The sequence below is a fragment of the Rhamphochromis sp. 'chilingali' genome, assembly GCF_963969265.1.
Source record: "Rhamphochromis sp. 'chilingali' genome assembly, chromosome: 15".
Lineage (NCBI taxonomy): Eukaryota > Metazoa > Chordata > Actinopteri > Cichliformes > Cichlidae > Rhamphochromis > Rhamphochromis sp. 'chilingali'.
In genome coordinates, this window is record NC_137942.1 from 8,846,895 (window position 1) to 8,863,711 (window position 16,817).

Consider the following 16,817-nt stretch of genomic DNA (forward strand, 5'->3'; position numbering starts at 1 on the left):
ATCCATTAAACATCTCCCAAAAGGCGCCAACAGCACACACGGTGAAGAGCATCAGTGTAATGGCTCAGAGTAGCACAGATGACTACTAGCAGACGCTGATGGACTCCAGCTGCCTGTGTCAGGACACCTGTCAATTAATGAGGTCACACTGCTAACGCACCTCCAAGTTGATGAGTTATAAAATAAAAATTAACATCACACTAAACATAATTATGATCAAGAGGGAAACTATCAAGCATCACTTTTTTTGTAAACCATTTTTCCTACCATGCTGTTAATATGTATTTTAATACTGTAAAATTAGGCATTGTAACATGTGCTTCTTCTGGAATTAACTCCCTTTTGAATCCTCAAGTGGCCATTAGAGGATCTGCACTTCTGCTAGTCCATGGAGCCTTAATTTTTTTAGCCTCAGAGGTTGCCTTTTGCTCAATCCACATAGACTTGTAAATTGAAATTACTAATTAAAAAATAATAATTAAAAAAATTAAAAACTTAACAGTTCTAATGCAAAATAAATCATCTATTTCTGGATGCTGGAGGTATGAGTGTAACTGTTTTGGCTGGCCTATGTGGCAAAGAGCTTTGCTTTCTCTGTGCCCGTCCAAGAGTTTTATGTTGTTGCATCATCAGTCAGCAGATATGTGCGTCTAAACAATGTACCTTTACAGCTTATGAGGCAACTTGCTAACAAGCTGATAAGTTAGAACGCCACCCTCTCATGCAGACACAGCAACATCTTCTTCATCTTCTTTTAAATGTCATATCTGGTAAGTCTTGCAGTCAGAATCAGCATCTGAATGGACTGTTGTGCCAAACAAATTCAATTTTCCAAGATGAGCTACACTGTTAAAAAAATCCGTAAATTTAGGGGTCTCTTTACCGTGGATTTGCTACGGATTCGCTCCGTTTTGTGAAATACGGAAAGTTTGCTGTTGCGCAAGGCAGAATTTTCTCCCCCAGCCAGAATATTCCGACGCCATTACTTTCAGTGCGGTCAGTGCCTACCTAAATTTCTGCAAGTCACAAGGAAAGTTGGAAACAGGTTGGTTGTGTGGAATGAGAATGAGAATGGAGTGCCACCTTGTTCCCCCTCGTACATTAAATTGGTCTCGATAGGCAGTTGGTAGTGGTGTGTATGTGAGTGGACGTTTGCTGCTAGCTGCGTTAGCATTAGCCAGCCGCCTGCGCTTCGTAAGTACGTCAAAAACCATTTTTCCCCTCCCTCTTACATGAAATTTGGTCTCGATAGTCAGTTGGTAGCCGTGTGTGTTTCATGGTAACATTTGAATGTGTGGGTTTTGCGTTATTTTGAAGCGTGGTTTGCCCAACTAAAGTTAACGTTAGCCTATAAGTTGGATGCGCGCGCTTGTGTGTGTGGGTGTGTGTATGTGTGTAAATTAGCCACATGTGTGTATTGTTATAGCTCGCTGTGTTACGTTAGCATGCAACTGAACATGGTAATAATTAAAAGGGGTGATAGTTAAGTAGAATCAGATTTCATTGCAGAAAACATTGCAGCCCAAAGAGAGTGGCCCATGCAGCCCAACGCAGATTACTTATTTGAAGGTACCTGAAAAGTGAATATGCTTCACTGTGCTGATATAAATTTATTGTTTTCATATTGATTCTGTTCTGATTCTGGCTATCCGTCAATTGGCAAATTCAATCTCTTAAAAATGTTGACTTGTAACATTTGTGGCTTTAACGCTCGGTCTTCGACTGATTACTTGAAACACTGCCGAACACACAGAAATAATAATAATGTATCTTTTTTATGTGGCCATAGGGATTGCAGAAGGAAGTTTAACACATACAGTAGCCTTGCTGTGCATATGTCACGAGCTCATGTAGACAGAAGGAGCACACAAACATGGAACCGTAATGTGTCTGTACAGTTAAGGTGCTTGTTTAATTTTTGCAGCAGTGAATATGATGATCTTAAAACTTTAAAGTGTCATTTGAGTGGTCACATAGATGAGGGTTTGACTGTAACGTGTCCCTTTGATGGATGTTCTAAGACATTCAATGTAAAGTCATCCTTTTTAACGCATATTTCCAGATACCATAAAGGGTGGGATGTTACCAAGATAGCCCCAGTTCATATATGTGAACCAAGAGAACGGTCTTTCCAAGGTGAAGGATCACATGTAGAACCTGAAGAACCTGAAAGTTTTAACATTGATGCAGAACAAAGTGATAATTTCTGCAGTGATCAAGTGAAAGACAACTTCACAGAGAGTCTTGCTCAGTTTTACTTGGGTTTACAGGCAAAATATTTGGTTCCAGCCTCCACAATAACAGAAATAGCAAATGAAATGAGAACTATAAGTGATATTCAACAGGAATATACTGTGGATGCACTAGCCTGTGAACTGGGGCAGTATGGTGTTCCAAGGGAGACTGTAACATCTCTTGGGAATAGTATATACGAGCAGAGCCCTATGCACAAGGCATTACATTCTTATTTTAAAAGGTGCATTAGGGCAAGTAAGAACTTCATAAATGTAACCAAGTCTCTGGCTGAACGGCACCAGTTGCTTCAGGCTTATCAGTCTTGTGGTACCTTGTTTCGTTCCCAGGTTCATGTCTCAGACTCAACACGGTTCTATCCAGAGCTCTATGACCAGAACATAAAGACAGTGGTTGGAGAATTTGATTTGAACTCAAGTAACTCAGTTGTCACAGAGAGTGTGCAGGTTAAAGGCACTACATATGCAAATGGAATGCTGAGCTACGCAAAAGGACTACTGCAGTTAGGACAAATAGCAAGCATTTTTGTAAAAAATGAAACTACTGTCCTACTTTTGCTTCGAGGGAAAACTGCCAGCTGGATACCTGATCTTGGACTCTATGAACTTGATGAAAATGCTTCTGACCTGTTCAGTTGCCATGATTTGAACAAACTTGATGATTATCATCCACTTTATTCTTACCAGAGAGGTACTCGGTGGCTCATTCCTCTTAAACACACACCAACATGGAACTTGTGAAAAACTATGTCAAGAAAGCAATGCCATCGCTCAGTAGCGATCAGATGGATACACTCATGGCTAAACTGGAGGAATTAGGAGTTCTCTCTGTAGATGACCTGAGCCTTGTGGACCCGGAGGACATTAAAGACACTCTGCCATTCATTCAGTGCAAAAGATTCGTCAGAGCTGTCAAAGCATTGGAAGCAGGTGAGTTTTTGCCCCTCTGTTTTAATGCAAGTTTTCTGAAACTACAAAGGTTTATTCCAAAAATGTAAAAAAAAGTTGCCATCAGCTGTACATGGCAATAATTACTCTATAATTGGTTTTCATAATTAGGTCCATTTGTATTCCTGGTTGACCCAAACTGAACATTGAGGACCAATGTATTAATTGATTTGCAACAATTGTGATGTGTTTAATTTATGGAGATGTTTGTCATGTCATCCATAGATTCACAAACTCCACCGCAGTTCACCCGGCCTGGCCCCTCATCAACACCTGAACCACAGAGGTTTCAGCTGCCCTCAACACCACCTGAGACAGCCGACTCCCCATCCCAAGACACATATTCTGTACCATGGCACAAATTTCCCTCAAAAGTCATGGATGAGTTGCGTGAAAAAAAGTACATAATGGGGAAAGACAGACGAGAGATGGTTCGGATCGTCGCTGAAGATTACCTCCATAAACACCCAGGAAGACCTGGTAGACAAAAGCTGAGGGAACTCGCCAGTATGATTGTAGGACAATATCCTGCCTCCTTCAAGCTGACAGAGCCGTTTGGAAACAAACCTTTTGCAAAAGATGGTTCTGAAACTCTCTTTCGTCAGCTGGAACACAGAATTGAAAATATGAAGAGGCCACAAAGCTCACTGAAGAGGCAAGCAGGGGGTGAAAATTCAACAAAGAAAAGGCCCAGGAATTCAGATCTGTATGGATGTGTGGCGTGGGATCCAATCATTGAGGGGGCCGTGTGTAGAGAAGACCTGCTGTCTAAACGAGATGAGTTGAAACGTGCCTTTCAAACCCAGGATCTTCAGGTGGGTCTGCAATCATCCATTACAGATACAGAAAGCTTTATTAATCCTCGAAGGGCAATTCGGTTCCTACAGTCCACCATCTAGACATACAACCATTCACACAGCAATAGTATATAGCAGGAGTAATGCGATAAGGTCTGGGTCCAAGTACAATTTAGGACACATTGTGAAATTGTAGATCGTCTGTAGATCACTATGCCCATAGTCAATTGAAATTGATACCCCGTTTTATTATTTTAATTGGTTAGTTTGACTAACTGTTTGACTGTTTGTCTAACTGCCTCATATCTTTAGGAGTCATCTGTTCGAAAATTGATGACTGAAACATATCCCATTCAGCGTGAAATCCTCAACGATGATGATACCACTATTGCCGTTGTAAAGGACGAGTGGCCGTTCCTGTTTGAAGTTCCTCACCTGTTTGATCATGCATCTAAACTCCTTGGCTTCTCTGTACAAAACAAGCTGGCACAGGTGTGTTGTTATTGTTATTATTATGATTGTGCTGTGCTGCTCCATATGGAGAGAATTTTGTCTTTATTACCGTATTTCCCGGACTACAAAGCGCACCTGAATATTAGCCGCACAAGCTAAAATCAGGGGAAAATCCTGTTTTGTACATACATTAGCCGCACCTGACTAAAAGCCGCAGGTGTTTCAATGTTGACTTATCATATGTAAGAGAATATGCACAAAGGGAATTGTCAGGAAAGAGATGGCTGTTTGGAGACATCACTTTTATTAATATTTTGAAAAACAAGTTATGGGTACATATTTGCACATGTAGTACATAACAGTAGCCTACAGCACACCAGAAAAATAGATTCGGCCTACCTTTTAGGCTCAGGTGCAGTGACACGGCTTTAACAAGAAGAAAAGTCAGTCATTCACCATCTTTCTCTTCTTCCTGCGCACTAAAACCACCAAAGTCCTCTCCTCCAGTGTCGGATACAAACAGGCTCAGGATGGCTTCGTCATCCACTCTCCGCTTCTCTCCTTCGTTGTCACTTTCAAAACCAAAGAAATCCTCGTTGTCAGTGTCAGAGTCGAACACCCTCTGAAGGGCCGTGGCGGTGTCCTCCTCTCCATCATGCAGCAGTCCAGCCCTTCAAAATCCGTTGGTGATCGTGGATGTTTTCACACTTTTCCACGCTGTCAGAATCCACCGGTGGAGTTGAGCATAACTTGCTTTTCGCAAGTTTATCGCCGCTCATCATCCACGCCTCCCGCTGAACGCGTACCGCTACTTTGAAGTTTGTTTTTCGCGCTACTTCGTACGGCACTACGTTGCCTGGCGGACGGACATGTGACTAACATACCACTCTTGAACCCCGATCCTTCCGCCAGGCAACGTAGTGCCGTACAACAGCGGAACAAACAAAACAAATCGTCTTACGATATCACAAAAATCATGGAAAATCCATAGAAAAGCCGCACCTGACTAAAAGCCGCAGGGTTCAAAGCTTGTGCAAAAAGTAGCGGCTTATAGCCCGACAATTACAGTAATCAATCAGAAAAAGATTTGCAACCAAAAAGAGAGTTGAGACCAAAAAAGATAAACTGGCAACCAATCAAATAGAATAACTTGGATGAACAATCAAATGGAATAGATTTGAGACCAAAAATCAGGAAGTGACAACCAAAAAAGCAGGACATTTGAGATCAAAACAGAACAGGTTGCAAATGAAAATGAAATAATTCATTTTTATTTTTATTTTTTTCAAAATTCTCTCCATAGCTCCAAACGAAAATGAGTGTTAGTCTTATGTACTTGTACAAAATTAACACCTTGAACCTTGAACAGGAACTTTCCAAAAAAGAAAAGGGGATCAATGACTTCCTTGACTCCAAAGGGATGAAGATGGGCGAAGGTCCAATACAGCTCATCTGTGGCATTTCAAAATACTTCAAGGAAGACTCTTATAAACTCTTCCACAAAAAAGAGGTAGATGTTGTAGATTTTAAACTGTGTGCAAGATAATTATTTGCATCCAGTGGTGAACCAAGTAACCAACCACAGTAGGAAGTATAGATTCCCCTAATTGTGCTGCTGATATTCTCTATAAACTCTCTATCTATAAACTATTTACATTAATGTTTGTGCATAATGGCTACCTCTGTCTGATGAAGACACTAGCAGATAGTCAATTTGCCAGCAGGTTTGTGTGCACTGGAAACATTAATTCATGTATCATGTCTGTCACCAAAACAGATCTCTGCAGATCCTGAAGTCGAACTCCCAGTGACCCCATTTAGTATTTATTTATTTATTGTCATTGTCAAGAACAATGAAATTGCGTTTGGGGCTTCCATACAACCCAAAAAAAAGAAGAAAATAATAAATACCCCTTAAAACCCAAGTGTACATATTTAACCCAGTGTGACTCCAATGCAATAAGACAATCCTTAGCAATAATGTTCGTAGAAATTCAGACAAAGACCTGAGAAACATGACAAAATACAACAATGCAACCCATTCAATATTATTGTACTGTGAGATATGATATCAGATATGATAGTTATCTATTTAAGAAAGAGGGGGGGGGGGGGGGGGGGCAGGAGGGGGAAGAGAATAAAGATATGATGCACCAATGCAGACCAGTTCATTGCTATTAAGAAGTTGGATATGGTTATTGTCCGTGAGAGGGGGGCAGAGAGTTCAGGAGCCTCACAGCCTGTGGATACAGGCTGTTGGCCAGTCTGGATGTTCTGGCCTGTATAGACCTGTACCTTCTCCCTGAGGGCAGCAGATGGAAAAGGTGGCGCGCAGGGTGATGTTGGTCCCGCAGGATACTGTGCACCCTCCTCAGACAGCGAGTGGGGAAGATATTACTGATCTCTGGCAGACTTGTTCCAATAATTCTGCCAGCTTCTTTCACCACCCGCTGGAGTGCTTGCTGATCGGCCTTGGTGCAGCTGGGGAACCACACTAGAAATCCATACGTCAGAACGCTGCTGATGGCACAGTTGTAGAAGTTCAACATCAGAGATCTGGGAATGTGTGCATCCTAATCAGAGGTTTGTAGTTAATCTTTTTTTGTATCCCAGCAAGCTGTTGTTAGCAGTTGTTATAAGCTGTTGTTGTGTCATATTTATTAAAGAAATGTTTTGCTTGCCTTAAAATATAGGATTTTTTTTTTTTTGTAAATGGTACATGGTTTTTATCTGTGTTTAAGGTGACCAGCAATTCAAGATTGCTGTTGATGGGTTACTTGTCAATGACCACATCACCTCTCCCATTGTGGCCTTGAGCTACGTCTTCTCCATGTTTTATGTCTGCAACGTCCAATACCCACCGGAGATGGCTTTTACTCTCGAATTCATGCAAAGTTAAGCACTCATTGTTTGGAAATACTTTGTAAATGTGACTTTGCCGTGCCTTTCTGCACCTGACCTGCTTTTTGTCAATCTACACTAAACCCGTTTGTCTGAGATGTACAAGCTCAAAATGTGTCGTCACATGCTGTGAGCTTTTAGATCAGCTGTTATTGGCTTATGATCCCCCTGAATATGGATTTGTTCAGAGATTTTGTAGCTCCCTGTTGAAGACTATTGTTGGAATAAATGTGTCATATCTTTTTAAAGGGCAGGTAACAGGCTTTTTGCTTTAAATAGTGTCCTAAGTCAATCAATAACAAAACAAACATAACATGATTCTAGTTGGGAAATGGAGCAAAAACATATTTTTCTCAGAATGGATTGTTGACACAAAATTCGTTTGAGCTATCTCTTTAAAACCATTAGCACCTGAGACCAGGTTATGTCAGTGGTGGGCAAACCTTTTCATGTCAAAGACACACAAACTGAAATTTATTTGGCTGCAGACCCCAAACTCAAAATATGTTGTTCCAGGGACCCCCCCCCCCCCCCCCCCCCCCCCCCCGAAGGAAAGACTAAACATATTAATTTAAAAAATACTACATAGTGGATTCATGCCCAAATGTTAATACTTGTACTGATGTGTAACGTGCACTGAATGTCACAGTTTCTCCACTCCATGTTTGAATAACCCCCAGGACAGTCCGTGTTCAAATGTGCTGTTACACCTTTTGATAGGACAATGTCAACTGTGTTTTCTATCCCCTTCTGTGTTCTGTGCATTTATAATATCCCTGCATACACATTGAGGATGCATGCTGTCATGTGTTGGTGATAAGCAGACTTCTCACCCTTGCAAACATTTCTGTATATGCGCAGTGTGAATGCATGTGTCTTGAAAAGACAAAAGGAAGAGATAAGCTTAGCCACTGGCACCAGCACCACAACAACATTGGGTTCTAGACAGATGGTCAACTAGAATGATAGAGAGGTTCACACATAGGGGCATATTGAAGAAAACAAATGTAGGATTTTATTGAACTGCTCCACTCCTGTCAAGCCACACTACATGTGCAAACTTTGTCTGCATATCACTATTGTTTTTTTTTTTTCCTCAGAGTTTTCTTTGGGGTCAATCCTGAGCGAGGCTCCAAGGCAGAGAAGAAGGGGAAGAAACGGCACTTCATTCCTCCACAGGTGTGCAAGCTGGTTTCTCAGCTGAAGGAATTTGAATGCAAGCAGAAGGAATCTGAATGGGCCATTTGAGTTGTTCTCAGAGCTCAGAAAATACCTTTTTGGACTGAATGTACACACACACACACACACACACACACACACACACACACACAAAGGCGAATCCAAAAACATGGGGCTTGGGAGTAGAAATACAGATTTTTACAGTATTAGGTGAGTTCAGATGTTTTAACTAGATGCCCACAACACACATGCTGCAGTTTCAAATCCCCCATGTTACGGGGGAGGGAAGGTGGGCGATATTTGTCATTCCAGTTAAGCTTTTCCTGTCATTGTGGAGTTGGAGGTGTAAGTTTTAATTTTTTTTTAGTTTTAAGTTGTTTTAAGAGTTTTAAAAATCTCTTTATGGCATGTTGCACAGTCATCCTTCTAAGGTCATGGTTGTTATTGCTGCACTGATGTTTTATAGAAAAGTTGTATAATGTAATACTTCTAATGTTCTATTTGTTTTTTGTAGAAAGGTCAGCCACTGGTTGCAGAGCTCTGCCTGTCGGTGTGATATGTGGAGTTGGAGGTGTAGGTTTCTGCATCCTCCTGGAGGGGGCTCCTCATTTTGCACTGACAGGTGAGACAGCAACAGCAATGCTGGCAGTTTTATTGTCTTATTTTGTCATTGTATTTAACAAATTAATTTGTTATTAATGCCTGTCAGCCTGTGGATGCTAAAAAGTTGCTAGATTTGGCATCTCCCTGTTAAAGGACATGGCTGTACTTCTTTGAGAGAACAGCTGGTTTATGTATGTAAAATTTATCTGAATGTGAAGGTGATGTTCTGAATGTTTTAATGGTTGTAATGTAAATATTGCAAATCATTCACCACAAAAAGTGAAATCACTTTAAAGCACTGGCAGCTGTTAAAGGAAATAAATAATTGCTGTGATTCTACATTTGTGCTTTATTGATGGTAAACGGTATAGAGAATGGTACAGAATTAAACATTTTAGGATGACTGAAGTGTCCGTAAATGGTATGGATTGAGTACTTAAATAATACGGAATATTCCATTTTAGGTTTGATGGAACTGTCCGTAAATGGTAAAGAAAAAGTCAGGTAAATCTACGGAAATATCTGTTATAGGGTTTACGGAATTGTCTGTGCAATAACTCCGAAATTTATGGAAAATACGGAATTTTCCATTTTAGGTTTGACGGAAATGTCCGTCAATGGTACAGAAAAACTCGGGTAAATCTACAGAAATATCCGTTTTAAGGTTTACGGAAGTGCCCGTACAATAACGGAAAAAGTGCTGGTAATTAATTACCAGCACTTTTTCCGTTTTATAACGGAATTTTTTTTAACAGTGTATATAGTCTCTCTATAGGCTCCTCTTGTTTGTATTTTTATTTTAATTCAATTTTCTTGTCTTTATTTATTTATCTATATCTTTTATTATTTACAAGTCCACGTGTAATATGGCAATAGTAAACAAAAAGGGAGAGAAAATAAGTGAAAAGATGCAGAAAACAAGCAGCACTTGACATGGTAACTTCCGGCTCAAACAAACTTAACAGGACAGTGGCCAAAATCCCAGCACTGAGCTTCAGAATTAAGAGTAAAACCCAATGTGTGATATCGCAGCAGCTACAGCTTTGTTTTCTAGTTATGATCCAAACATGTTGTACACAGATGCAGAGCATTTTGAGAAAAAACATATAAACATGGAAATTACAGCAAAACTTGTACACCATTTTCAGCTTGAATGTACCCCTGCTGTCAAAAGACACGAGTCAGTCTTTGTTTGATTTAGTCATACGGAGGTCTAAAATGATTACATTTACATTGCAGTTGAAATGTTCTTGTCATCTCTGGCACACAGATTGTTGCACTTTTGACCCAAATAGAGGGCTGGGGAACAGGAAATTGTTGCAGCTTGTTGCCTCCTTTGTGCCATGCACTTCACTCAGTTTGCCTCATAAACACTAAATAAGTACAAAATGGAGCAGTTATGCGACAGGAACTGATGCTTTTGAATAGACTTTGTACTTACCTCAGTTTACTTGACGTTTTCCAAATACTGCATTGTACACTGGTACAAAAAGGAAGCAAAAGTGGTATAATTAGTGCCACAATACTCAAATATCATTATTATAAGGTATTTACCTTACAACATAAACCACCCTGAGGCAACTGTTGTGATTTGGTTTGATTTGGCGCTATATAAAAAAAAGTTAAATTGAGCTGAATTAGAACTCTAACAGTTCACCAACCAAAGTTTTTAACAATTCATGATGTCATCTGATGCTTTTTTGTGTTGTTATTTTTTAATTGTGTATTTTATTTTATTCTAATGCATTTTCTTTATTCCAGTGTTCAACACTTTCGTCAGTGGTTTTCTGTTGGCTTAGCTTGGCACCCATTAAAATCACATAAAAAACTGAAAGTCACTTTTTGTTATGATCCCCGCTTTATTTGAGTCCATAAATATTGTGATATTGTTTGTGTGGCTGACCTATTCCTATTTTACTCTTCCAGCTTCCCACTGCAGTTGTTGCTGATTGTAGAGGTGTAGCTACTGTACTACTAAGCTATATAATTTCAACAAGGTGTTGATTGTGGCGCAACCTTTACCGCTGTACATGATTGTGTTTCATAGCTCAGCTATTTTCAGAGCAGTAAAACTTCACTGGTGACAACATGCTGACATAACATTTCACTTTACATTTTAATCAAGGCTGAATGGTAGAAGAGTAAACAAGCGCAGTGATGGACACATAATGTTCAGGAGGACCTATTAAATGCTGTATTTGTTCAGTGTCTGCTGAGATTTTTGGATAATGATGGCTTCTGCTGCTATCTATCATCCTCCAAAATAAATGATTAATAGCGTCAGTCCACTGACAGTCACTTTTCCAACATAAAACAGAGTGAAGAAGGAACGTAAGGGATGGACAAAAACATGTGTGGCGTGAGGCTGAGAGACTGCAGCCGCTATAATCAAATAAGGCTTCGTCTTCAGCGTGCATTTATCTTTGTCATCATAAGACTTTCAAAGGCTCAGCAACTCACGACTACTAATGTTCTGCCTTTTGTCACATCCCCAATTGCCTTTTATTAACCATTCTCCGAAAGATAACTCGGTGTGTTTAAATTTTACAGACCTACTCTGGATGTGATCTAAAATAGGTCATAATACAGGATAAAAGATCTCTGCCTTTAGCCTCAAAAGTGTAGCTAAAAAGAGACAGTACTTAGGGCTGTATATTTACTTATAAGTATTTACTTATAACTGGGATTTTCCTGCACAATCATTTCTAGGATTTACAGAGAATGATGCAAAAAAAGAGAGGGTAAATATCCAGTGAGCAGCAATTCTCTGGGTGAAAATGCCTTGTCAGAGGAGAAAGGCCAGTCTGTTTTTTAATCTGATAGGAAGATAATGCCACACAAATAACCACTCTTTACAACCAAGGTAAGCCGAAGTCTATCTCTGAATGCACAACACACCTAATTTTGGGCAGCAGCACTTCTGTCAGCTAAGAACGGGAAACTGAGGGTACAGTTTGCAAGAGTTCATCAAATTTGGAGAGTGGATGATTGGAAAAAAGTTATCTAGGCTGATGAGTTTCAATCGCTGCTGCAGCATTTGGATGGCAGGGGCAGGGTTTTGTGCAAACAACAAGAATAAGAATAAACGCATGAAAGCCATTATCCCTTATAACAGCCATTCAGACTGGTGGTAGCAGTGTGGAGGATATTTTAAGTCCCAAGTGAGCATTATTTAAATGCCGCAGCCTATCTGAAACCAGTATTGTTGCTGACCATGTCCATTATTTTATTACTAAATATGCCTAAAATACAACAAAGTGTAACAAATGAAGAGGCCAATAAATGCATACTCCTAATAAGTGCATACTCCTTCCTAAAACAACACTCAAGATCAAATGTTTCATCTAAAACATTGAGACTGGCCTGAGGGTGGCGGCAGAGGAGAGGTCACAGAAGAGTGTTTCCCATGTATCGTGGTCATTTAATAATAAATCTGCCATGTGACAATATATTACTTTAATTTGGATGAATTTGAGTTTATTTGTTATTCTAGTGTCCAGTGTGGAAACTTCAAACATGTTACTGTGATTGGTTATATAAACTCATTAATATTGTATTCTCTTAGATTTTTAGAATTGTAAGGTATATAATATGACCACTGTTTCTTTCTTATTTTCTTTTCACTGCTGTTGTCATGGGACATTGAAGGATATGCTAAATATATTAATGTTTGTCAGCGATTTTCTGCCACGGTCACTGGCTAATCATCAGAAAGCAAACATTAACTTGAAGAGTGTGTGTAGTGCAAATGTATTTTTGCAAATGCATGTTTGGTGCCATCTGGTGACTTCAAGCACAGGAGCTGAAGCATTTAAATCAAGGGCCGGGCATCTGATAAATGGAACACAACAGCTGCCATATTACTCGAGCTGCTTGGTGGAGTAATGAACACACCGCCAAACAAACTTATTCTGGAAGATCCCCGTGCCTTGTGAACTTATGGAAAAATATAACACTGTACTGTATTGTGTTGTGTTGTTACATAATGCAGTGTTTTTGCTAGTTACTGTACTGGAAAGAAGGAATTAACTCCTCCTCTATTCCACAGTCTGGATGGGAATTTAGTGAAACGAGCTAAAAAAGTGTGTAAAAACTGCTAATGATGTTTGGAGGTTCCCAAAGGAATGTATCACGAGTCATCACTTGTGAAAACAAGCAGCCAGTTGAGTAATCCCCAGTGACTGTAGCATCAGCCTAAGCAAGACAGAACATGAAAATATTCCACAAGCTTTGAATAGTTTTACTAAATTCATTTTTGGGGATGGAAATGGACTCATAAAAGATGGGGAAGACTAGAAATTCTAAAATACAATTTTTTTTCACTAAATCTAGTAAGTATTGACATAGAAAATAACATGTGAGATAAATTTTAAACTGCAGAGGAGTAATTTTGTATGATTTTGCTAAAATATGCTGCATAATAAAAACCTTATTGGAAATTTGATGCTAACCATGTAGTAAAAAATTTGCACAGTAATGTTTTTATTCCCCTGAGTAAAAGTAGAGATTACTGCTAAATCTTGTGATCATGTAATATTAGGTGCTTGCTTCTTTGTGAGATATGATTTCTCACAGTGGATGGGGTACTTTTGTTTCACGATGGACACGCCTGTGCTTGTGTTAGCACAAGCACTGTGGAGGTGTAATCACACAAGTCAAGTCAAGTCAAGTCAACTTTATTTGTCAATTCTGCCACATGTGCAGGACATACACAGAATAGAAATTGGGAGACGCTCTCTGCAAGACCTGAGAAAAAGAAGTTGACGCTGCTGTCTGGCACAACGCACATATTTTTCTCTAAAAGGTACCTAATTATGCTTACTTATAATAGGACTCGAACTTATTTCTGTCTTGGTTATCATCTGTAAAAACAACGTTTCTCTTGTTCTCGTATACTTAAGGTATACTCGTTTTCAAACACGCCTACGTCATGTTAAGTTAATTCTTATGAGAATATTATATTTGAGGAGAGATATAAACCAGCTTTTTGGAGGTAATTAATCTTTTCAGCAATTAAATGTGTTGCTGCTAGCTGGTGAACTGTCAGTGGGTATTGTTCTAAGCTTTCAATCCTGCTTCTCTTGCAGTCAAGATGCCAGAAACAGCTGAGGCTGTGTCAGCCACTCTCACCACCAACAGAAACTGCACTATAGAAATAACCAATGTCAGCGGTAGCTACTGCCTCATTAACCCCAAGTAAGTCTGCAAATGTCTTTGTCAGTTTAACACTTGTAAAACTGATTAATTGAGAAAATAAATGGATAGCATTTAGGGCCAGACCTGAATGGCTGAATGTTTACTTCATAAAACATAAATCAATGAATGACATTGCAGGAAAAACATTGTGATGAACAATGGAAACTTCACAACATTATACATTAAGTTCACTAAAATGCTGCTTCTAAGCTCTTAAAAGCAACAACAAGTGACATGTCCTGCAATTCATAATTAGGTTTGGCTGCCTAGTGTTTGTGAATCACTGTTATTAAAAAAAAAAAAAAGCATAACTAAGTTACATATATGTAATTATTATTTTCTTTTGCATAACAGCCATGTATAATTTGGGGGTCACCACAATCTCCACCTTGTGTTCTTTCTAATAATTCATAAACCTAAATTTCACAAGGAGGGCTCAATGGCACTGCAAGCAAAATGCAGTGCACCATCTATTATAACATTAATAAAATATTAGTTTTATATAGCCACCTACTGTATTTCTCAACAATGTAATATGGATTTCCCCCCCTCCGACCACAAAAAGGAGAAAAAAATTAATAAAACACAGCAACAAAATAAATATAAACAATTCATGTCTATTGGAATCTGTGCCATCCTTCTACATTTATCTAGCTGTGGGAAGACAGGCCATATTTTGGATGGCTGGTTTTCATGTGTGACATTACTTTGCTGAGAACATCCACCTATCCATCATGCAGTGACACACACTGCCTCATTGCACATCGCATGCAGGTACACTCACTGTTGCTTAGAAGTCCACAGTAGTACTCCCAGTCACACTCCATCCATCAGCATAAGATGTTTCACCCTGGAAAGCCCAACACTCAAAAAGTAAATTGACAATCTCCACAAAAGTTACAAAAGTGTGTTTTTTCATCAAAAGTACGAGAAGTGTGACATAAAAGTTGTTAACTGATTAGTATCCTCTGCACACGGCCATTAACAACCAGAAGAGTCTGTTCAGTGACAGGTTGCTTCTCCCAAAGACAAGAACTAACAGACTTAAAAACTCCTTTGTCCCACACGCCATCAGACTGTTTAACTCCTCTCTGGAGGGGAGAGGGAGGGGAAACAGGAGGACAAAGGAGGGGGGAACAACTAAGCTGTAGTGCCTCTTCACCTCACTGTGCAATACCTTTTGTGCAATACTTTTGTAAATAGTCAACGGTGCAATAGACTCAATACTTGAAATGTGCAATTCACTTGTATTTTTATTTTTATTCCTATTTATTCTATTTATCCCCTTCGTATATTTTATTTATATTGTCTCTGTATTTATATATATGTGTGTGTGTATAACTCTGTAACTTCTGTCGGTGCTGTGCTTTTTTGGAAATCGAATTTCCCAGAGGAACCCACCCGAGGGATTAATAAAGTTCTATCTTATCTTATCTTATCTTAGTGACGGTAAGGATTTATCTCTTGCTCTAATGTGTAGGGTGTACATGAAAAGTGGCTTCTGTCAACACCCGCCCCAGCCCACGATTCGTACCACCAAGACAGAAGTGTGCTCCTTCACCAAGGATGACAACACTGCCACGGGTGCCGTCGGCATTCTAACCTACGATTTGTTCCATATGCAGTTTGCTCCGAGCGCATGGCGATCATGTTCTCTGTGCCTTTTGACCACAACCTGTATAAGAACCAGCTGGCCATGGGTGTGTTTGAGCAATCCCGTGCTTGTGACAAACAGCTGTATGACCGGATGTATGATGGGAAGGATCTCAGCAACTTCACCCGCTCTGAGGCAAATGGCTGTGGGCTGGAGTACAAGGCAACATATGTTGACCTGAGGGCCACAATGTCTACTGTTGGAAAAGCCATGGTTAAAGTGGAGCTCTATGATAAAATGGGTCATTAGTGTGCAGTCTACTGGTGTTCTGCTTTTCTGTGTTTTCTTGTTTTTCTAGTCGCAGAAAAATAAACTTCATTTGATTTGACGACTCTTGTCATCCTAAAAAAAAAACATTTAGGAGAAGAGGAAGACTGATTTTGCTGTCATCTGTATTTTGTGTCTGCTGAAAGATATCAATATCTGACAGCCACCTCATTGATTCTCCATTAGCTTAGCTCTTGGGCTCATGTACACGGAATACTCTATTTTCGTTTATTATGGTAATAAAGCATTCAGACCCAATGCTTGTGCTACTTTGAGTGGGATATGTTTTCATTCATATGCTTTCATTATTACTGATGAACTGTAATCATTTTTTAATCTCTTATCTGGATCCGTCCAATTCTAATGAGCAACAACAGATGGAAGATGTTTTTTTAATTTCTACAAAAACAATATTGTTCTTCCTTCGCTGTTAGACTCTCCATCTTGCTTGATTGTGTGGTATTTGGAATGCAAGAGTTTCAGCAAGATACTAAGCAAAGTATCGCTCCAGAAATGTCTGTCCCAACTTGTTTGATCTGCTTTTTTTACTGTTTCACAATACAAGAG

General features: G+C 39.5%; 2 protein-coding genes and 2 long non-coding RNA genes across 4 annotated transcripts; all 4 read left to right on the forward strand.

The window, feature by feature from the left end:
• Nucleotides 1–1,248: 1,248 nt before the first annotated feature.
• Nucleotides 1,249–4,596, forward strand: LOC308411368 (uncharacterized protein; the record flags this gene model as incomplete). Its single annotated transcript, XM_080905249.1, has 4 exons — nucleotides 1,249–3,182; nucleotides 3,426–4,015; nucleotides 4,310–4,527; nucleotides 4,581–4,596. Exons 1-4 carry the CDS (start codon nucleotides 2,981–2,983, stop codon nucleotides 4,594–4,596), a joined length of 1,026 nt encoding a protein of 341 aa, XP_080761375.1. The 5' UTR covers nucleotides 1,249–2,980.
• Nucleotides 4,597–5,536: 940 nt separating this feature from the next.
• On the forward strand, nucleotides 5,537–7,339 carry LOC308412210. Its single transcript, XR_013974538.1, has 3 exons — nucleotides 5,537–5,960; nucleotides 6,228–7,033; nucleotides 7,192–7,339. It is a non-coding gene; the product is annotated as an uncharacterized lncRNA (long non-coding RNA).
• A 1,110-nt stretch (nucleotides 7,340–8,449) lies between these two features.
• Nucleotides 8,450–9,472, forward strand: LOC308412211. The gene is made up of 2 exons (XR_013974539.1): nucleotides 8,450–8,530; nucleotides 9,045–9,472. It is a non-coding gene; the product is annotated as an uncharacterized lncRNA (long non-coding RNA).
• A 4,318-nt stretch (nucleotides 9,473–13,790) lies between these two features.
• LOC308411309 (uncharacterized protein) lies at nucleotides 13,791–16,628 on the forward strand. Its single transcript, XM_080905194.1, is given in 4 exon segments — nucleotides 13,791–13,937; nucleotides 14,221–14,329; nucleotides 15,810–15,952; nucleotides 15,955–16,628. Coding segments are annotated over 3 exon segments (525 nt in total). The 5' UTR covers nucleotides 13,791–13,937; nucleotides 14,221–14,225; the 3' UTR covers nucleotides 16,233–16,628.
• Nucleotides 16,629–16,817: the final 189 nt, after the last annotated feature.